The sequence below is a fragment of the Plodia interpunctella genome, chromosome 5, assembly GCF_027563975.2.
Source record: "Plodia interpunctella isolate USDA-ARS_2022_Savannah chromosome 5, ilPloInte3.2, whole genome shotgun sequence".
NCBI classification, from domain to species: Eukaryota; Metazoa; Arthropoda; class Insecta; order Lepidoptera; family Pyralidae; genus Plodia; species Plodia interpunctella.
This window is the reverse complement of record NC_071298.1, coordinates 11326645-11345517: the sequence shown is the minus strand read 5'-3', so window position 1 is coordinate 11345517 and position 18873 is coordinate 11326645. Positions and strand designations below refer to the sequence as shown.

The following is an 18873-nucleotide window of genomic DNA, read 5'->3' as shown; positions in this document are numbered from 1 at the left end:
TAATATTCCCAAGGTATTAAACAAAACGCGCTCCCCAGCGTTGTCACCAAGCGTTCGGATTCCGAACGAGTGACCATCGGCCCGAACACGGAATTTACCCTATTGAGGTAACACTGGCAACCCTTTCATCTCACGTATCAAAATAATAATAAATTAAGTATAAATAATGATTACGGGTTTGTGACACGAGGGTCTACCGGTCTACCGGTCAGCAAGGAATGTGGTTCCATTAGTAAAATATCACAATGAAGAACAAAGGTGAGACGGCAAAGGGACCCTTCCTATATCGGCTCATCTTTATGGACTGCCCAGTGTCCATTTACTTTGTATGGGTGGCGTTAGACCATAATCCGCGCTGAACAGTTAGATTCGCCATTTTTTGCATATGAATGGACGCCGCGACAATATGCGATACGTTATGTGAATTTGAGTTGTCTTAGTTGTAGTTGCTCTCCACGTGTATACACAATGATAAATTTATAAAGCAATGATTATATTGTTTCTGCTAACATGTCTCTTAAGCATATACGACAGAAATTCATGTCTTATTATGTGAAATTAAAACCAATATTTTACTGCGTGATTCTTTTTCGAAATTGTGCAATAGCGGAGGAAAATGACGCTCGTATCGTTGGATTTTTGTACGAAGTTCGGTTCATCAAAATCCTTCACATAACTTAACAATGTTAGCAAGAAAGATAGATTAGTCACATTGAATGTTACATTACCCTTCGCACGAAAAAAAACGCGATCTCAGAAAGTCTTTGACGACCCCTCGCTTTACTTCTTTGTACGGTTCCTTTAAGATGGTAATTCAGCTTAGATTCTTTATGTGATTTTGAGTCGCCGTTGGCCGGCCTTAGATATATATGGTTGAGTTATATACCTACTGTGGCTTTCTAAGGTGCGATTAATGGTCGACGATACTAAGATTGATAATGTAGCCTGTGGTTGAGGATATATCTTGTGTGAACTGTTTTTTTTTTTGCAATTTAATTAATCATCTTAGTAAATTTGACTTACAAGGTAAAAAAAAAAATATCAGTGGCCAGAAATGTGAAACTCGCAATGCACTCCCTGTATGCCGATTGCGAATCTTACAATGGCATCGGGACAATGGGTTGTGTCCGCGCACCCACGCGTGACGTTCCAATTTCAAAGTGTCAATAGGAACGAAAAGCCGGCGGCGGATTCAAAACATGAAAGGGACGTAGCTATCGGAGTGAGCGAGAAGCAACGCCAGATTAGGTTATTGTAATAAATGACGCAGCGATTCGCAGCGCAAGGTGGCTTAACCCATTTTTGCGTAAAAACATACCCATTTTGGGTGAATGTGTGGACGCAATGTGTGCAATATGCGCAAACATCTGCGCATTATTTGCTTAGGACGGGGTTAGAGTGACCTGCCCACGAGTAGGGTTAAGCTTTGTGTGATGCCGAATAAGTATAAATTTTTGCACAATGATTTAATTTTATATTATGAATTGATTGCGTATTGGAAATTTATTTTGTGTTCTATTGTCAAAGTATAATATTCATATGAATTATTGTTCATATAACATCATGGACGGACGGACATGGCGAAAGTAGATGGGCCCGTTTACTTCACGGTCCTAAAAATAGATTTTCTTCAAGGCAAGCATGAATAGGCATTATAGAACTTGCGCTGTGGGTAAAACCTTAGACCTCAACCTTGCTACCCATCAGGCTAGATTAAGCTCGAACGCACACAAATTATTAATGAAAATTTCGTAAATAATAAATGCTCAGACTAAAATCAAACACGTAATATAATAATGAATTCATTGCTAAAGCAGTACAGAGTTTTCCCTCTTTCAATTGTACAATTTTCGTCATGTTTTTTCATCTCCGTGTTGAGCATAGCCAAGAAGACTGTCAAATGAACAACTTTTTCGACATTGTTCTTTTAATTCAGATCTAATTATAGCCGCCAAGAGATGGAATTACCACATCGAGTCACGTGTATAACCATAGACTCGAACGTCGTCGAACGACGTCCACAGTTTTTTTATTTCAGCGAATATTATTAACTGTTTATTTTTGGGGTTTTTTGTAAAGCCATTGATTACGTTTTGAATGGACATATGAATGTAAAATCGTTAAGTTCGCTTCCTCTCTCTAAGAATTACGTAGAAGACCTACTTGCTGATAATATATGAACGGGATTTTTCGGGACGTGTGTGTGTAAATGAATGTTATTTTCTTTATATTTTATGAACATAAACATTAAATGTATAATGAAATAATATGCTATTTGGGTAATCAATAACAAGTTTAAATAAAGGGTTGATATGATCAATATTCTGCCTTGTCTGTGATATACTTTTTGTCTGGGATGAAAGGTACCTATGCCTTCTCCATAGGTACTTCGAACTAAATGTATGCAAAATTTCAAGAAGATTAGTTGAGTAGATAGAGCGTGAAGAGGTGACAAACAAAAAATAAACTTACTTTCGCATTTATAATATTAGGAATATTACATGATTTTGACTGCCTGTAACTGTGTCGACTGTCGTTTGATTCGATTTTCGACAAGAAATGATAATGCCATTTTATCACAATAAAAACAGTGATTTTATAACGTTTTCCTTAAACAAATTCTGTATTCAAATACTTTTTTTTTTATATTTGAATACCAGCATTGGCTGCTAATAAATTATATTCTTAATTTAATCATCCATAGAATACATAGAATTTGTTAAGTAATCTTCATTTTTACTTTTAAATTACGGACAATATGACATTAACCTTGGCCACTTATAAATATTATTCTTATTTCAAACATAGTATGTGTTTACGCGCATTCTTTTGTGAACCCTTTTATAAACATTTCTTTGACACAATCCGCCCGCTTCGATCGTGGAAATTGCACATTTTGGTCAACAGGGCCATCTGCGCAAACGCATCAAAAGGGTGAAAGTTGGGGTGGCCAGATGAATCTATGAATAGTGTTTGCGTTGGACACGTGTGTCCTTCATAAATGGTTGATGTGAGCATGTATACTCGTCAGATATTGGTTATTAATAGATATTTGCAAGAAAATATAATATATGGAGTTTCTAATTGAGAATTTGAAACCTATGGGTACAACAAGCTGATGCCCGTGATTCCACTCGCGGCAAAAGCAATCATATGTCATAATTATATAAAAGTATTAGCAAGATATAATGACGTTTAATACGAAGAACAATTAATATATATTGTATGTTTAAAAAAATTTCTTTATATATAAAATCTAATGTTATGTAATGTAGACAACAATTTACTACATAACCAAACAAGCCGCAAGCCAATTCGATTGATATTTTTTCATAATTTTTTCATAATCTGGCTATATAATGAGCTTTCTTTCTTTTTAAAATAGACAGACAGATAGACTTTCGTATTTATAATATTAAGTATGGATGGATGGATATATTACATTGGTTGTTTATAGCAATGGAAATATTGTTTTAGGTCGTATTCTAAGTTTGTTTAAATCAAGTTAGGTAATCATATGTACATACTAAGACGATAAACAAGATAAGCAGATATCATTAATATTCGTAGTGATATTATAAATGTGAGATTGTTTGTCCGTCTTTCACGTCGAAACGTAGCATTGGATTGAGGTGATTTCTGGCGTGGAGATTGTCAGAGAGCTCTAGAGTGTGATAGAAGCTACTTTATGCTCCAGAGAGCTAGTAAAAAAGATTTGTAATCATTCATTCAGTCTTAGTTAATAATAAAATGTATATATTAATTAGTATATTATTATTTCGACCGTGGAAAGTGGATATATAAGAGTAGGAGCAGCGTACTCTGGGCTCCGACGCTTCCGGAAGAAACCGGGAAGACGCTCAAGATAAAGAGATTATTTGAAATGATTATATAGTATTTAAAACAAGTCGAATACCGCTGTCTCTCTGTCCATATGTGTGGTTAGAGTTTTAAAACTACGCAACTGATTTGGTGCGCGTTTTTTAAATAGAGTGCTATTCAAGAGGAAGTTTTATAATATGTATTGAAACCGTGCGAAGCCGGGGCGGCCGCTAGTATATAATATCGTAGAACTTTACATGATATTATTTATATGCTATACTTCCTAAAACATTGTTACAACATTAGTATAACACGTATTCCTCATGGCTGAGGGTCGTGGTCATTGCGTGGTATTGAAGGCACACAACAACTTTCTTGGCATTATTAATGGAGTGGTTTGCCTTTTCCATTTCACATACAAGTTAATAATCAACCAGTGTGCAGGTTTCTTCACGATGTTTTCCCTTCATCGGAAGCAAGTGGTGGTCGATGAAAACTTACTATACATCAGTCATATTGGTATACAAACTCATGTGGCACGAGTAGGATTCGAACTTGGGACCTTTTGATCTAAAGGCGGGCGTCTTGACCATTACACCACCACCGCTTCTAAGTAAAACATAGCGAACTATAATAACACATATATAACTGTAGCTATGATATTAAACATAAATTGTTTAGAAGCACGTTAGTAGGTACTTCACAATAAAGTTATGATTGCGAAAGATTTCTAAAATACAACACAAACGTACGTAAATTGCATATAAAACAGTCAGTATACTATTACATTACATCACAAGTTTAAACCCATTAAATTGCCTATATAAAAATAATAACCAATTTCTTCCATTGAAAGGAAAACTATGAGAGAACTGGAATATAATTGGCTATCCCATCAAACTTAATAGACAGTCTATTTCTGTAATAACTTACAAAATAAGTCCGGTAAACAGATATTTATTACAATAATGTTACACGAATTTATCTGGTCCTGTTTTTGCGTCTAGACGCACACAGAGTCGCGAAACACAGCATACGTATATATATAATATTAGTGTGTGCGTGGGGGTGTGCGCGGTGTGCGTGTGCGTGAGGCGGGAGGGGTCGTGACATTGGCCAGAATCTGAATCAGCTGATTATCGATTTTACCTTCTTTGAGGAACTCTTTGTTTTATGAATTTTTCATGGTGCGTACGCCGCGCTGATGGTTGGTTAGTTTGTTATGACGTCTTTTATTGTTAAACGAGTATTGATACTGTTTTTGGTGTTAAATACAGATTTTCACCTCCGACGCAAAAAGAGGGGTGTTATAAGTTTGACCTCTAAGTGTGTCTGTCTGTCTGTGTAAGTGGCATTTGAATACGGTTTTATTTATTTGATGGATAATTTTTATGTGATGGTTCTTAGATATGTTTGGTCAACATCGGTTCAGCCGTTCAAAAGTTGTAGCGAAATTAATATCGAAAGTCGGGGTTTTTTTAATTTGTCTAACAAATAAAATTGTTGTTATATTAAAGATGGCGGCGTAGTGATTCCCGTTCGTGCACTCGATACTCGTGGTCAATTAAGAGATTTCTGATTTCTCTTTCTGAGAAGATGTTCAATTTATAAAGTACATTAGAATTTTAATTCGATTATTGTCTTAAACTGTCTCATATCTTATTGGCTATTAACATTCGGAGTTGCGTATGAGGTCGCAAAACCCGATTGCAACGTAAAACATTACTATTTTGAAGACGCGACTATGATTTAACGACCGGCCGACTGCCTGATTTCCACCCTCTTTGAAATGTCAGCCGCTTATCAGCTGGCTATGTGCTTAGTCGCCCAGTAGAATACGTGGGATAAGGAGTGGTTTTAGGACCGTCGATTTTAAGCTGAAGGTTGTTGGAAACACACTAGCTTTCAGGGAGACCTCGATTAAATATTCATGAGATCTTATGTAAGTACCTATGTAAAGTACATTATATACACATACAGTGTTAGACCCTTGGGCAGTGTATAACGTTTCTCGTTACAGAGGCTCAGAGCGGTTTTTGATCTCTGTAGGTACATACATATAACCAAGAGGTGTGTTGTTGGATTGGATATATTTTTTACTTGTTTCTCTCTCTTTCATCCTCTCTGGCTCTCGGCTGTGATGCCCCTAAGCCTCACTTCGGTTGGCTACTTTAGTTATTATTCAGTTCCCAAATAACTATTATAATAACAAAAATAACCAAATTAAAACAGCGAAAATGACAAAGTCCAATATTCGTTCAAATTGATCCTTTAGTTCAAATGGCCGTAGCGTAGTTGCCCGGATATTGCTTGGCTGGTGCAAGTACAGACAGTAATACGTACCCAGAGTTTATGTATAGAATAATTTCCGTTCTGGTCATACCCGCGTCTTCAAGGGAAACAGATTTTAGTAGCATTCAGAACTATTTTGTTTGATGCGATTTTAAATAGATTTTTAAAAGGTTGGACATTCGTCTGTGACTCGGTTTAAATTAAGTATATTTTGTTTGATGTTTCAAAATGAACACTTGTATAAATGTTTTCATTTTTTAAAGAAAAACGAAGTTTTTAAATTTTAAACTTTAAATTTAACAAAACACTGTATATATTTAATCCCTTTGCTATCATTTCAAAAATAGTTATTATTAAACCAAACAAAAATATCTAACAGAATGGTAAATGAACAGAAATATTCATTCTTATACAATTCTAATTTGTCTGTATTCCTAAGTTGTATTATCCAAATGGACGGCCAAAAGCACATCAACCCACCTAAATTCATTGTAAACTCGCCCCTATCACCGCGGCATAAAGACCCATGGAAGGCAACTTAACATGCGGTAGACAGTATAAAACTTTATCTTATATCTGTTACCTGGCAACCTTCTATTCACCCTTAGTAATTGTCTGTAGACGGCGTCCAGACTATTCAAGTACACATATATATTATATAAATATTAGATATATAATATTACACGTGTATCTAACACCGATTTACTTGGTTTTCACAAGGCTGTGTGAGTTTGTTTGTACTAATTTCAGCCTGTAACCAGGCAAATTTGATAATACGTTATAAATTGTTCCTCATTTGCGGTAGACTTGTTTTTATGGAAAAATAAACGTTAATTATATTACATTAACTTAAATAGATGTACTAAGGATGTGAAAATTATTTTTAGGAGTAAAATGCAGAATTTATTTTCTTTGAAGGTATTTTTTACTTTTATCTTATAGTTGAAATTCGGTTAATAAAATGTTGGTATTTACAATTAATATTAGCATAAAACAACAAGGCACACTTCTCGGTAAAAATTTACAATACCTACGGTTCGCAGCAGATTAACTACTTCGTAGAAATTCTAGGAAATCTGTAGCACTTCGTAGCTTGTTTTTATGGAAAAATGATATTAAATAGGTGTTCGTGGCGCGCGTCTGTCTGTCTGTATGAATGTATGCGATAAACTCGAAAACTAGCGGACGGATTTTTGTACGGTTTCAGCAATGTAAGTCCTGAGGAAAGTTTAGGTTGTTATGATTCTATCCGAGCGGAATTGGGGTGATGAAGTATACATAAAAGGGTATATTTATTTTAATCACGGCTCAAAATTGGCCCGAAATTAAAATTTATTTAACTTATTGGCTTGTTTCCTAGAGAGTCGACTGCTTTTAATAAAATTTGATAAATTTCAGAGAATTAATTGGAATTAAATTTCAAGGAAAAAAACCGAGAGAAAGGCTCGAATACTGTTCAAAGTTCAAAATGTTAATTTAACTGATTGGTTTGATTCCCAGAGATTAACCGTAGTATGTTTTCAAAGAAGTAATGTTAACGAATTGACCAACTGGGTTTAAATAACAGAGATAAAGGGTAACTTGAACGTTATAATTGTCGTTTTTCTTATGAAAATAATGAGTGATATTGGTATACAAACTCATGTGTTACGAGCATTCGAACCACTTTTTACTCCATAATGTCGACTATACATTATAGCGAAACAGTTCGCCGTAATTTGGCTGGTTCGGCATACATTACTGGGTTTTCATTGCAAAAGTAAATAAAAGCTCTCATACAAAGTACGCAATGTTAATGCATTCGCGTCAGCATTTGACTGAGTTAGACGATCATGTGTAGCATCACTACATAGTATAAAACAAGTCGCTACTCTCTGTCTGTCCCTATCTTTAAAATTACACAACGTATTTTGATGCTGTTTTTTTTAATAGATAAAGTGGTTCCAGCGGAAGATTTAGGTGTGTAATTTACTATATTTTATTCCCGAGCAAAGCCGGGACGGGCCGCTAATCTATACTTACATTATAAAGAGAAAAGATTTGAATATTTGTATGTTTATACTATTATTATAAAGAGGTAAGCGTTTGTGAGTGTATGTTTGAGGCGGCTAATCTCCGAAACTACCGAACAGATTTAAAAAATTCTTTCACCATTAGAATGTTACATTATCCAAGATATATTTTATCTCAAAATTCCCACGGGAGCGAAGCCCCGGGCAACATCTGGTAATTTATAAACCCAAAAACTACTGGGACGGTTTTGATTAAATTTGGCACAGAGTCGGACAAACAGAAAAAAGTTACATAGGTTTTTAAAATTATGGTTGTACTCGAGCGGGCCGTAAGTAGCTAAAGCCCAGGTGTACCTGTGCTCGGCGCGGTGTAGAGGTGGTGCCGGGCCGGCGCGGGCGCAAGCAGCCCGTGCAGCAGCGCCTGCCCCAGCGAGCCGCGCGCGCCCAGCCGCAGCCCCGCCGGCTCCCCGCCGTCCACTGCAACAACACACATCATCAGCATAACACAAATAAATACACAGCATATGCGTATAGGTAACATGTAGATCAACATTTGTCAATGGACGTCTTTGGGGAAAAGGCTGCGTGCGTGAAGTTTGTTGCGCCGCTTCTTCTTCACCTGCGCTTTGGAAGCCGGCGGTAGACTTGGTTTTAAGTTTATTTATGACGTCAATAAGTGGTATACCTATGACTATGTACATAATATAAAGAGTTTGAATTTGAATTTGGAACAAATGTCTGGCCATGCCGCTCCCAACTGGCTCTAAAGGGGCAAACCCAAGAAGTGCTTGATTGATGTCGTCAAGGAAAGAAAAGAAAAGTGTCGAAGTCGAGAAAAGTGGACCATGGGATCCGTCGCTCAACGGCTGCGGAAGAAACCGGGAACTGAAAACGCTCAGATAAGAGAGACTAACATTTATTGAGATTAGAGGCAGGTTTAATTGTATACACAATCGAATGTTATATTTAAAATAAAATGTAATTTATATTAAGAATGGCTCCATTCACGGATGAAGAAAACAAAAATCGAAATGATGATAACAGGCCACTATGACCACTATGATATGGCGCAGTGGTAAAGTTCTTGCCTCTGAACCGAGAGGTCCCGGGTTCGATCCCCGGTCGGGTCATGATGGAAAATGATCTTTTTCTGATTGACCCGAGTCTTGGATGTTTATCTATATATGTATTTGTTATAAAATATAGTATCGTTTAGTTAGTATCCCATAACACAAGCCTCGAACTTACTTTGGGGCTAGCTCAATCTGTGTGATTTGTCCTAATATTTATTATTTATTTATTTAATTACTGTGTACTGTGTATAGCCTTGAAGTAGCTACATGCTACATATGTAGGTATACGAGGTAGGTATTAAGTTACTTTACAGAGAGTAGTTTAAATTGAATCATAATAGTATATGAAATATTCTCCGCTTAACTTTGTATCTACGAAGCTTTGAACGTGTTTTAGCGACGACCAAGCCAGTCCCGAAGTTCTAGAAAGTTCTAAGTTCATCTTAGTTACAGACTGGGAGTTGCTAACCGAGCTTTAGCTTTAGCAGTCCATTGACGAGCTTCCAAAACTTTTAAGCCCTCAGCTTGGTTTATGCTTAATTAATTTTGGAATTGTTGTCTTACATAATTTATTTTTTAATATAATTAAAATCTATGGCTTTCATTCGTGTATATTGAGGAAGCGGTGGTGGTCAGGAGACGCCTGTGGATCGAAAAGTCCCAGGTTCGAATTCTACTCGTGCCACATGAGTTTGTATACCAATCTGACTCGTGTATCGATCTGGCATGATAGGGACCAACACTGTTCAAATGAGTTTCTTTCGGCATTTCTTCTCAGCAGTGGTCGTTCCGAAATGCCAGTAGTTTGTAGCTTGTGAGAAATAACTATAAATATAAAGATTGACGAGAAAAAGTGCCTGTGAAGGTCTAATTTCTGAATAAATGATTTGAATTTTGAATTTGAATTTATAGTAGTTTTCATAGACCTGTTTCCGTGAAACTTGCACACTGTGTTGAATCGTGGCCTACTTAACTATTTATTTATATTTAAATTGTTTAGCAAGATTGCAATAATTTCTACTGTTTGTCTAATTATTAAAATATTCTCTCTTTTCTCGCGAAGTAAGTATTGGTAAAAGAAATTTTTATTTTCACTCTAGCTTAGATTTTTTATTACAAAACCGCTCAGTCAACCGATAGGTCGATAATAATGTATAATCTTAATACGTCCCGACCAGACACTTCCGTGCGGCGACCTTGGAACCACCCGCACCCCCTTAAAACAACCCACCTGTTGTCTCCCTCTGTCGGCATTGCGCATGTTTGACGCAGAGAGCGGGACGACATGCTTACTCTTTCGCCAGGTCGAAGTGTCTAGACGGTGAACTCTTAACGGGCGAGAAAACATGAGGAGTCTGATAGCAGTTATCACGGGACCGTATGTAAATTGCTCCATGGTTAACACGCGACTGTTGTACAGTACAGCATGCAGATAGTTTGTAGCTTTGGCAAATATTATTCAATTTAGAAAATGACGTGAAAAAAACGCCTGTGAAGGAATCACTACACAGTATAAAAACAAAGTCTTCCCGCTGTCTCTATGTGAGCTTAGACATTTAAAACTACGCAACAGATTTTGATGCGGTTTTTTTTTTAGATTTTGTGATTTCTAAGGAAGGTTTATGTGTATAATTTGTTATGGTTGTACACGAGCGAAGCCGGGATGGGCCGCTAGTTTCCAAATAAATAATTTGATTTCGCATGTCTAGTTTTACGCCCGGAAACTTGATCATGATTGAGGTCCTCCACTCCGACAGTGAAAACCTTTAACTGAACACATATATACTTTTATGGCACATGTTGATGTGCTGACGGTACTAAAGTATGCATAGATCATAGTTGTAGCTGGGAAAGTATAAGGTTTTAAAATTCCATTGGGAAATTGACTGTGGCGTTGCTGCACGCGATTTTACGCGATTATATTTTGTCCTGCGCAGTTATTATTTCAATTTCTTTATATAATTAGCGGTTTGAAATACTTTCTAACTTATATTATACTGTTCTATTAATTGTCTTATATAATTTGTCTTTTTATAAATATATTATATTAATATAACATTTCAGGGCTCCATATTCAAATGGGATGAATTTCTGTCGCTGCTATAACAACTAATAATTTAAAACATACACAAAAAGTAATATTTAAGTCACCTATACAATATTCGTGATGTTTTTGCCGTTTTTACAGATTATTCATCAACAAATTTCTTTGAAATACATCGGGTGGTTTCGCAAAACAATGTTATCTCGTTCATAATTTTGTTAGGGTACTATATCTACTAGATTATCTGAATACAGAACAATCTATTGAATGCTTTCAGCGGGATTAGCACAGGCTAAATCAGGGCAAGTGGATTATAGCGGTGGGCGGGATGTATTGGGTTAAGGTGCATACAGTTCCACCCAGAAATATTCTTAGGAAGTTTATTTAATACTTTCTTTATTTTCTTTGACACTTTCTTTATCTCCTTATTAAATAAACTTCCTAAGTTTGAGAGAAAGAAAGTATATTTTATTGCAATGAATGCTGTGATCAAGAATATGGAATTTAGCTGAGGGAAACTTTAATTACCTACCAGATCGAATTAATAAAATTAAACATAATAAAAAAAAAAGATCAAAGCAGTGATCGAATTAATATCGCAAAATAAATATATGAGGCTATAATTAATGTGGTGAACGTAGTAATTAATGTGTGGCTTTCGGTTGTGTCCTACAGTTACCTGAAAGAAGTGACCTAATTATAGAAAATTAACGACCCAGCCCGACTTCCCATGATCTAATAGTGAAAACTGCATCAAAATCCATTGCGTGGTTTGGTTTATAAGAAGCTTAGAAACAGACAGACGTGGCGGGGGACTGGTAAAGGTCTTTATGATATGTACAATATTATGTTAATATTCGGATTTTAAAAGGTACTTAAAGTGTTCCTTTATCAATTTCCAACAAAGTGCATATTATAGAAGCGGTGTACACTAAGGTTTGCCAGATAAACGGATGCGCTCAGATGCAGCCTGCATAATGCAGTGGCTAGGAAGCCTGCATACAAACTCTATTGCGTTTCAGGGGTCGACGAACTGAACTGATGTTGTAGTTACGTCTGGAACCTCGATTTTAATGCAATTCCGATATCAGGATGATAGCTATTCGGTAGATAAAGATTTTTGAGGCGTGTGGTACCCATATCACACCATAACCTTCAGGGATGTCGTATGATGGGACTAAGGATAAGTCATGACAGCTGATAGTAAACTACAGCATTTCGAGAGAGGGTTAACGTCAGGTTTGGCGGCCGATCAGAGCCTATTTATAGGTTAATTTATTAGGCAAATTCGGAGCCCAGCTTTCACAGCCAGGGTTTAGTGACATATAAAAGATTATCGTGAACCTTTATTATGATCCAATCACGCATATAGTAGGCAGATTTCGATGGAATTTGGTACACGGGAGGATTATATACTGGAATAGCACCCGTCCCCGTCAGTTATCCCGGCACTCTCACGGAGCCCGGGATCGCAGCGGCTATTATGACATCTCTTATAGTACGTAGATCTTTCTAAAGGGTATCTCTTATACATATATACATGTATTGTACACATATCTGGGGGCACGGGAGTGCCCCCGCCAAGATGAGCCAAGCTACCTTTTCTCGTAACGTTTCGTCGTATTTTTGAACCCTCGTAACTTTGGTATAAATATACTAGATGCCGCCCGGGGCTTCGCTCCCGTGGAAATTTTCAATCTTGGACTAATATACCTTTGTAATGGTGAAAGAATTTTTGAAATTAGTTCAGTACTTTCGGAGATTACCCGCTTCGAAACATACAAACTCACAAACGCTCACCTCTTTATAATAATAGTATAGATGTGTGCAGTTTGCAGTGTCTGTGCATCCAATTTGTAGGTGCATTCCCATTGGCGCGTCGTTGTCGTAAACATAGCGTATCTTTGTTTTGTTTTTGAAATGAGTTGTTTTGTTTTTAAAGTTCTTTGTGTTTAGAGATTAGCGGCATTTCTGTTGCGGAATTTTCATGTTTTCACACCTTACAGAACCGAAGTTATATTTGTATGGGCTATGTCATATCCCACTTCTTCCCGTCGTGTTTATCTTTCTCATTGCAATGTAGATATAATTCATAATCAATCTGCAGCTGACCCACAGCTGGGCACACACGTAACAATTCATGAAATAATTTGTGTATTTGAAAAATATAAATCTTAAATTATACCTAGTGCAGTGTTAGAAAGAAACGATTTTATGTCTATAATAATATTTTGAATGAAGCGTGCGCCGCGGCGGCGGTTTGGAGCTCAGGTGATCGATACCAGGCACCAGGTCACAATCCAGGTCGTTCCGATTCTGCTATTCAGTCTAGATTGTAATCAAATGAGGATATCCATTATACGAATTATAACTTCCAAATTTTAATTTTATAATACAGAAAAAAAAATTTAGTAATTAAATGGAAGTAACAGTCATCGACATAACAGTTTCAATGTCCCTTTTATTGAGGCTTTACTGGCCTTGCATATGGATGGATCAAAAGGATGAGCGACTGCGGCCGGGAAAACTTAACTCGAGGAGGAGGAGCTCGACAAAATACATTTTCGGTCACCCATCCTGTAACCGACCATTGCTAAAGTTACTTAACCGTCACAGAGCGCCTCGTACATCTACATCTTAAAATTATGTACTTTAGGAGTACTCTCCCCGTGAAAACAGTGAAAGCGCATCGCAGTTCGCGCTCATGCATAATCTCGCTCTTACTTTCCTGCTTCTGAAATATTACCATCCATAAGTTATGCGGGGGTGGGGGTGGGGGTGGGGGTGTCCAGGTGAATGCACGCCGCACCCCCGCTGCAGCTTTATTTCTGAGCTTAGAGTAGCTTTTGGTTATAGAACGCGAAATATGCCGATGTTGATGTTGATAATACACGGTATGTTTATTACAATTTCACTGAGACAAGTCGACAATAAAACTGTGATTTATGTATTCTAGCGACAGTATCAGAATAGCGGGGTATGGTAGATATTTTGACAAATTCGAAAAGCCTCAATTCCCATAACATGGAAAATGAAAAAGTATGTGTGATGTAAAAAATGTTTTTTATCACTGAATAAGTTTTTCGCAGAAAGACATTAATTATGGAAAACCCAATCAATAAAGGTACTCTCACATAAAGAAGATTTAGCAAGAAAATGCTTATGTATTTTTCTTTTTAAAATATAAATGTTAAAATAAGCACATTTTCTTGTTGTCTTTTTTACAATACATAATACTATTTTTTATAGAATCACACAGGGTTCCCCTAAAAAATTCCCCTGCTTAATGCCATCCTGATACTCTTTTAATCAACTCTAAATGACATTCAGGTGTCAAAACGCATCGCTGAGGAAATATTGTCAGTAACGACTGTTGGCACAATTGTCAGATTTTACTCAAGTCTCCCAAAGGCTACTGACATGACGTACTACCTACGTTTAGTATATAACCACGCGCGCTCTACAACCGCAAGTTATACTACATTGTTTTCAGTACAGAATAGCTGAAATATGGTCGTCGGAGCAATGCACTGTTCGCTTTGAGGAGTGTTTGACCCGGGGAATGCTCAGGGATTCGTTGGCTTTGTTTCTGCTGTTACATGCACCTCAAAGGGTTTAATAAATGTTAGAAAGTTTCACTGTTTGTTTTTGTATTTTTGTTAAACATGGACGGTGGAGCTGTCTAGCTTTGCGTCTGTGTAGTTAATTCAATTTAATAAAATTTCCATACTATCTATGTATAATAGTTTTTTTTTCTTTTAGTTGTAGTTAAATGTAAAAAAATATATTATATTACTAACTATAATTGGATTAAATGTATTTAATCCAATTATTAATAATGCTGTTAAGACACGTCTAAAATATATATTAATATGATATGATATTAATCTAATTTATAAATATGATGTGATACAGAAATGTTTTAGAAATTTTTGTTATAATTTTCTAGAAATTTCCGAGTTATTTCCAGATTATGATTTTTACTTAATGTATTTTTTTCAATGCAAAATTATCATGATAATTAAATCAGGAATTATCATTCTGATGATTTTTAGCATAAGTTCAAATTTGGTTATTTAAAAAAAATCATATAACACATTCATTCAATAATTTTAAAAATGATTCAATCTATATCATGAAAATTAATTTTCGTGGCAATGCTGTCAGCCTTTTGGGCACGCTACCTCAAGGTGATAAATTGCAGGGACTGGAATTTTTTTTAATATATATTTTTTTAATTTGTTTTTATTACTTTTAATTTCTCTTAGTTGTATAATGTAAATATATTATGTTTAGATTGTGTCATTGAAGTCAATAAAATTTTTCAAAAACAGAGAGTTAATTTTTGATTGCCTCAATCGTATATTGAAATTTTGGCACAAAATTATGATTCTCAAGTTTATTTTTAATTTGCAAACAAAGAGATGCCATCTTTCCAAAACTCGTCCGCAAGTTTTTCACATCACAGAGGACATAATTAAAAAAGGGATTTTCAGGATTCATGCTTGAGATATTTTCAGACGCGTTGCAATTTTTATGACACTTCAAGATAATGTTTTAAAATTGTACAAAATCACTTGATTAAGATTTTAAATCCGTATTTTTTAAATAAGCGATCTTATTTTAATGTTAGTTTTATGGCAATACTAGCATTGGTCCGCGGCTTCGTCCGCTTAAATTTCTCACCGATACACAACGTTTTTTCCGGGATGAATAATATCCTATGTCTTTCTCCGTATTCCTGACTATATTCGTATGTGTGAAATTTCAAGGTTTGTTTGAGTAGATTTTGCGTGAATAAAACAAATTATAAAACAAAGACCTATGCCACGTCTGTCTGTCTGTCTGTTCGCGATAAACACAAAAACTACTGTACGGATTTTCATGCGGTTTTCACCAATTGATAGTGTGATTCCTGAGGAATATATATATGTTATAATTTGTTGTCTTTCTATCCAAGCAAAGTCGGGACGGGCCGCTAGTAAAATATAAATAAAATCAGAAGTAATGAAAATATTCTAATCCAGAATGTCATTTCCGTATGTTTATGTGTTACGCGGTAGGTAGGATGTCTGGCTGTTGTGTGATCCATTCCAAATGGCAAAGCGTTGAGGCGAATCGATGTACATTGCTTGCTATTAATGTAATCTATGCGTCGATACAAGTCAAAACTGCGCAATGTACGTTGAGCCACACCTGTCCAACGGCAAAGCTGAAGGAAGTAAATATGCTATAAAAACAATAATAAAATCGATGTTATGACGGTAATTTCAGTGGGATGGACCTTGTGGCTTCCGGTTGTAGAATTCACCACCCCTCACCCCTCTCCCCGACGATAAGAGGTTACGAAATGTCAGATCTTAAAGGGAAATTGCAGATATAGACCATACGACGTAAGGCTAAGAGTATAGTTCCTACTACAAATCTTTTTTATAGCATACTAGCTAAACGAGCATGGTTTCCTAACACCACAGCCTATGATGACACACCAATTCGTCCTAATATATTTATTTATTTATATGGGTGAAATGCGCCCATATTGGGAGCTTACATTTTAATTGTTACGTGTAGATTCATTTCTTGAAGGCCTCGATGATGAAACTATGCTTAAAAATATGCTTATCCTGACTAATATTATAAATGCGAAAGTAAGTTTGTTTGTTACCTCTTCACGCTTTATCTGCTCAACCAATCATCGTGAAATTTTGCGCACATACAGTTTGAAGTATGGAGTACTTTTCATATCACGGAAAAATGAATGTTCCCGTGGGAATTTCACGCGGGCAAACCCGCGGGCAACAGCTAGTTTGAATATAAGTCAGAAGAATAATCAGTCTTGATCCTTCTGTTATACCTCAGAGCTTAAGAAGATAATCAACTTCGAAGGTGTTTAAAGTACTGATTGATATATTGTGGCGTGTGATTCCGCCCGAGAATAGGACCATTGCCCCACTCACTCTTCAAACCGGAACACAACAGTTCAGGCACTGCTGTTCGGCGGCAGAAACTGGAAATATTATGATTATTAGACCTATTCAAGATTAATCGATGACTTGACGATGGGAGTCGAGTCACAACACTAAGAAATTTGTACAAATCAGCAAACGACACACAAGTTTTCATCTTACTGATATCATGCGCAGTACAGTGACAAGAATAACAATTAGGTATGTAGGTATGTTGCATTTTAATGTAAAGGTGACTTAGTTTTTCATGTTCATGAGATTACCGAACAAAGATATTATCCAAATAAAAAAAAAAAGTGAACGATTCTCAAACTAAAGCTGACATTTTCAAAAATTTTAATTTCGGTACATGGTTCTATGATTTAATTTAATTTGACCTATTTTGATGAAAATTGGCAAATAGATTGAGCGAACCATTAGGTGAAGTCGCATAGTTAAGATTTTTTATAAAATTTTAATTGTGTCGTAAACAGTGTCATAAAAACTGAAAGTCAGTTTTTTGCGAAATCTTTTTATATCGACGTCAGTTACTTATAACATTCGTGTCTTGTTATTTGAACTTGAAATATGTAGGTAGTTAAATAAAGGAAACAGGTCCAATGAGGGATAAAATATTAAGCCAGCGGAATTTGAACTTTGTCTGTATTAGCATAGAGACAATTTGAGATTGATGGGGTTTCGGCAAATCTAGCGAGATGTGTGACGTCACGAGTCACGTCCGGGAAGTGAATGCTATTTAAAACTGGTGACCAGTGGTAGACCCCTGTTCACTAAGAGTTTTCTGACCAAGGCAGGTCTTCTTATAGTGGTTGGTTCATACCTACGTAGTACCTATTGTGTTGCCGGGTTAGGACCACGATATCAATAATTTTGTGATAATTATGTACGCCTAGAATGCTAATGAGATCTTGAATATGTTTTATTCATAAAGCTCGTATACTAACCAAATAATACTTACTTAGCTCGATATAATAATTTCAAATGCGAAAGTAAATATGTTTATTGTTTCTTCATACGTATCTATCTCATATTTTTCGAAATATTACATTCAAAATATGGAGACGGACATCCGCAGTTAAAGATATTAGCGCGTACAAATAAACATATAACGCGTTATTTTTTTACTTATACCGTCCCACTGCTGGGCAAAGGTCTCCCTCAACTCTTTCTAAGCCGTGTTATTATTATTATATTCAAATAAATAAAGCTTCAACATATGAAATAAATTTTCGCGCGCACAAACAAAATATGCGGCAGCGCAATGTTTCCGCGATACCGAAATAGAATGCGCACGCGCAAATACTTTTTGTACCAACATAAGATCAGAGTTTCAAATTAATGCCATGTCACCTGAACATAGGTATCCATTATTGGACTTTTTTTATGAATGTTTAAAATTAGTTACTCACAAAACGAGTTTTATATAAATTTTATAGAAAATTCTCAAAGTAACTTCGCTTCATAAAACTATTTTCAAATATCTTTGTTAATTTGTCTATTAAATAAATGAACTAACGTTCAAATAATCTTGGGACGTATATATTACATTATGTCATTTTCTGTATATATAATACAATCAATTGAGTTTGTATGTTTGAGGCGGGTAACATCCATAACTACCGAACCGATTTCAAAAATTCTTTCGCCATTAGAAACGTACATTA

General features: G+C 35.9%; 1 protein-coding gene across 4 annotated transcripts in view; it reads right to left on the bottom strand.

Annotated features, from left to right (window-relative positions):
* Eip74EF (Ecdysone-induced protein 74EF) overlaps positions 1 to 18873 on the bottom strand; it is a 209375-nt gene that overhangs the window by 23073 nt on the left and 167429 nt on the right. For all 4 annotated transcript variants that reach the window (XM_053746007.1, XM_053746006.1, XM_053746008.1 and 1 more), the window contains one exon: positions 8481 to 8603. In XM_053746007.1, coding sequence (XP_053601982.1) covers positions 8481 to 8603 — 123 coding nt within the window. The remainder of the gene's footprint in view (positions 1 to 8480; positions 8604 to 18873) is intronic.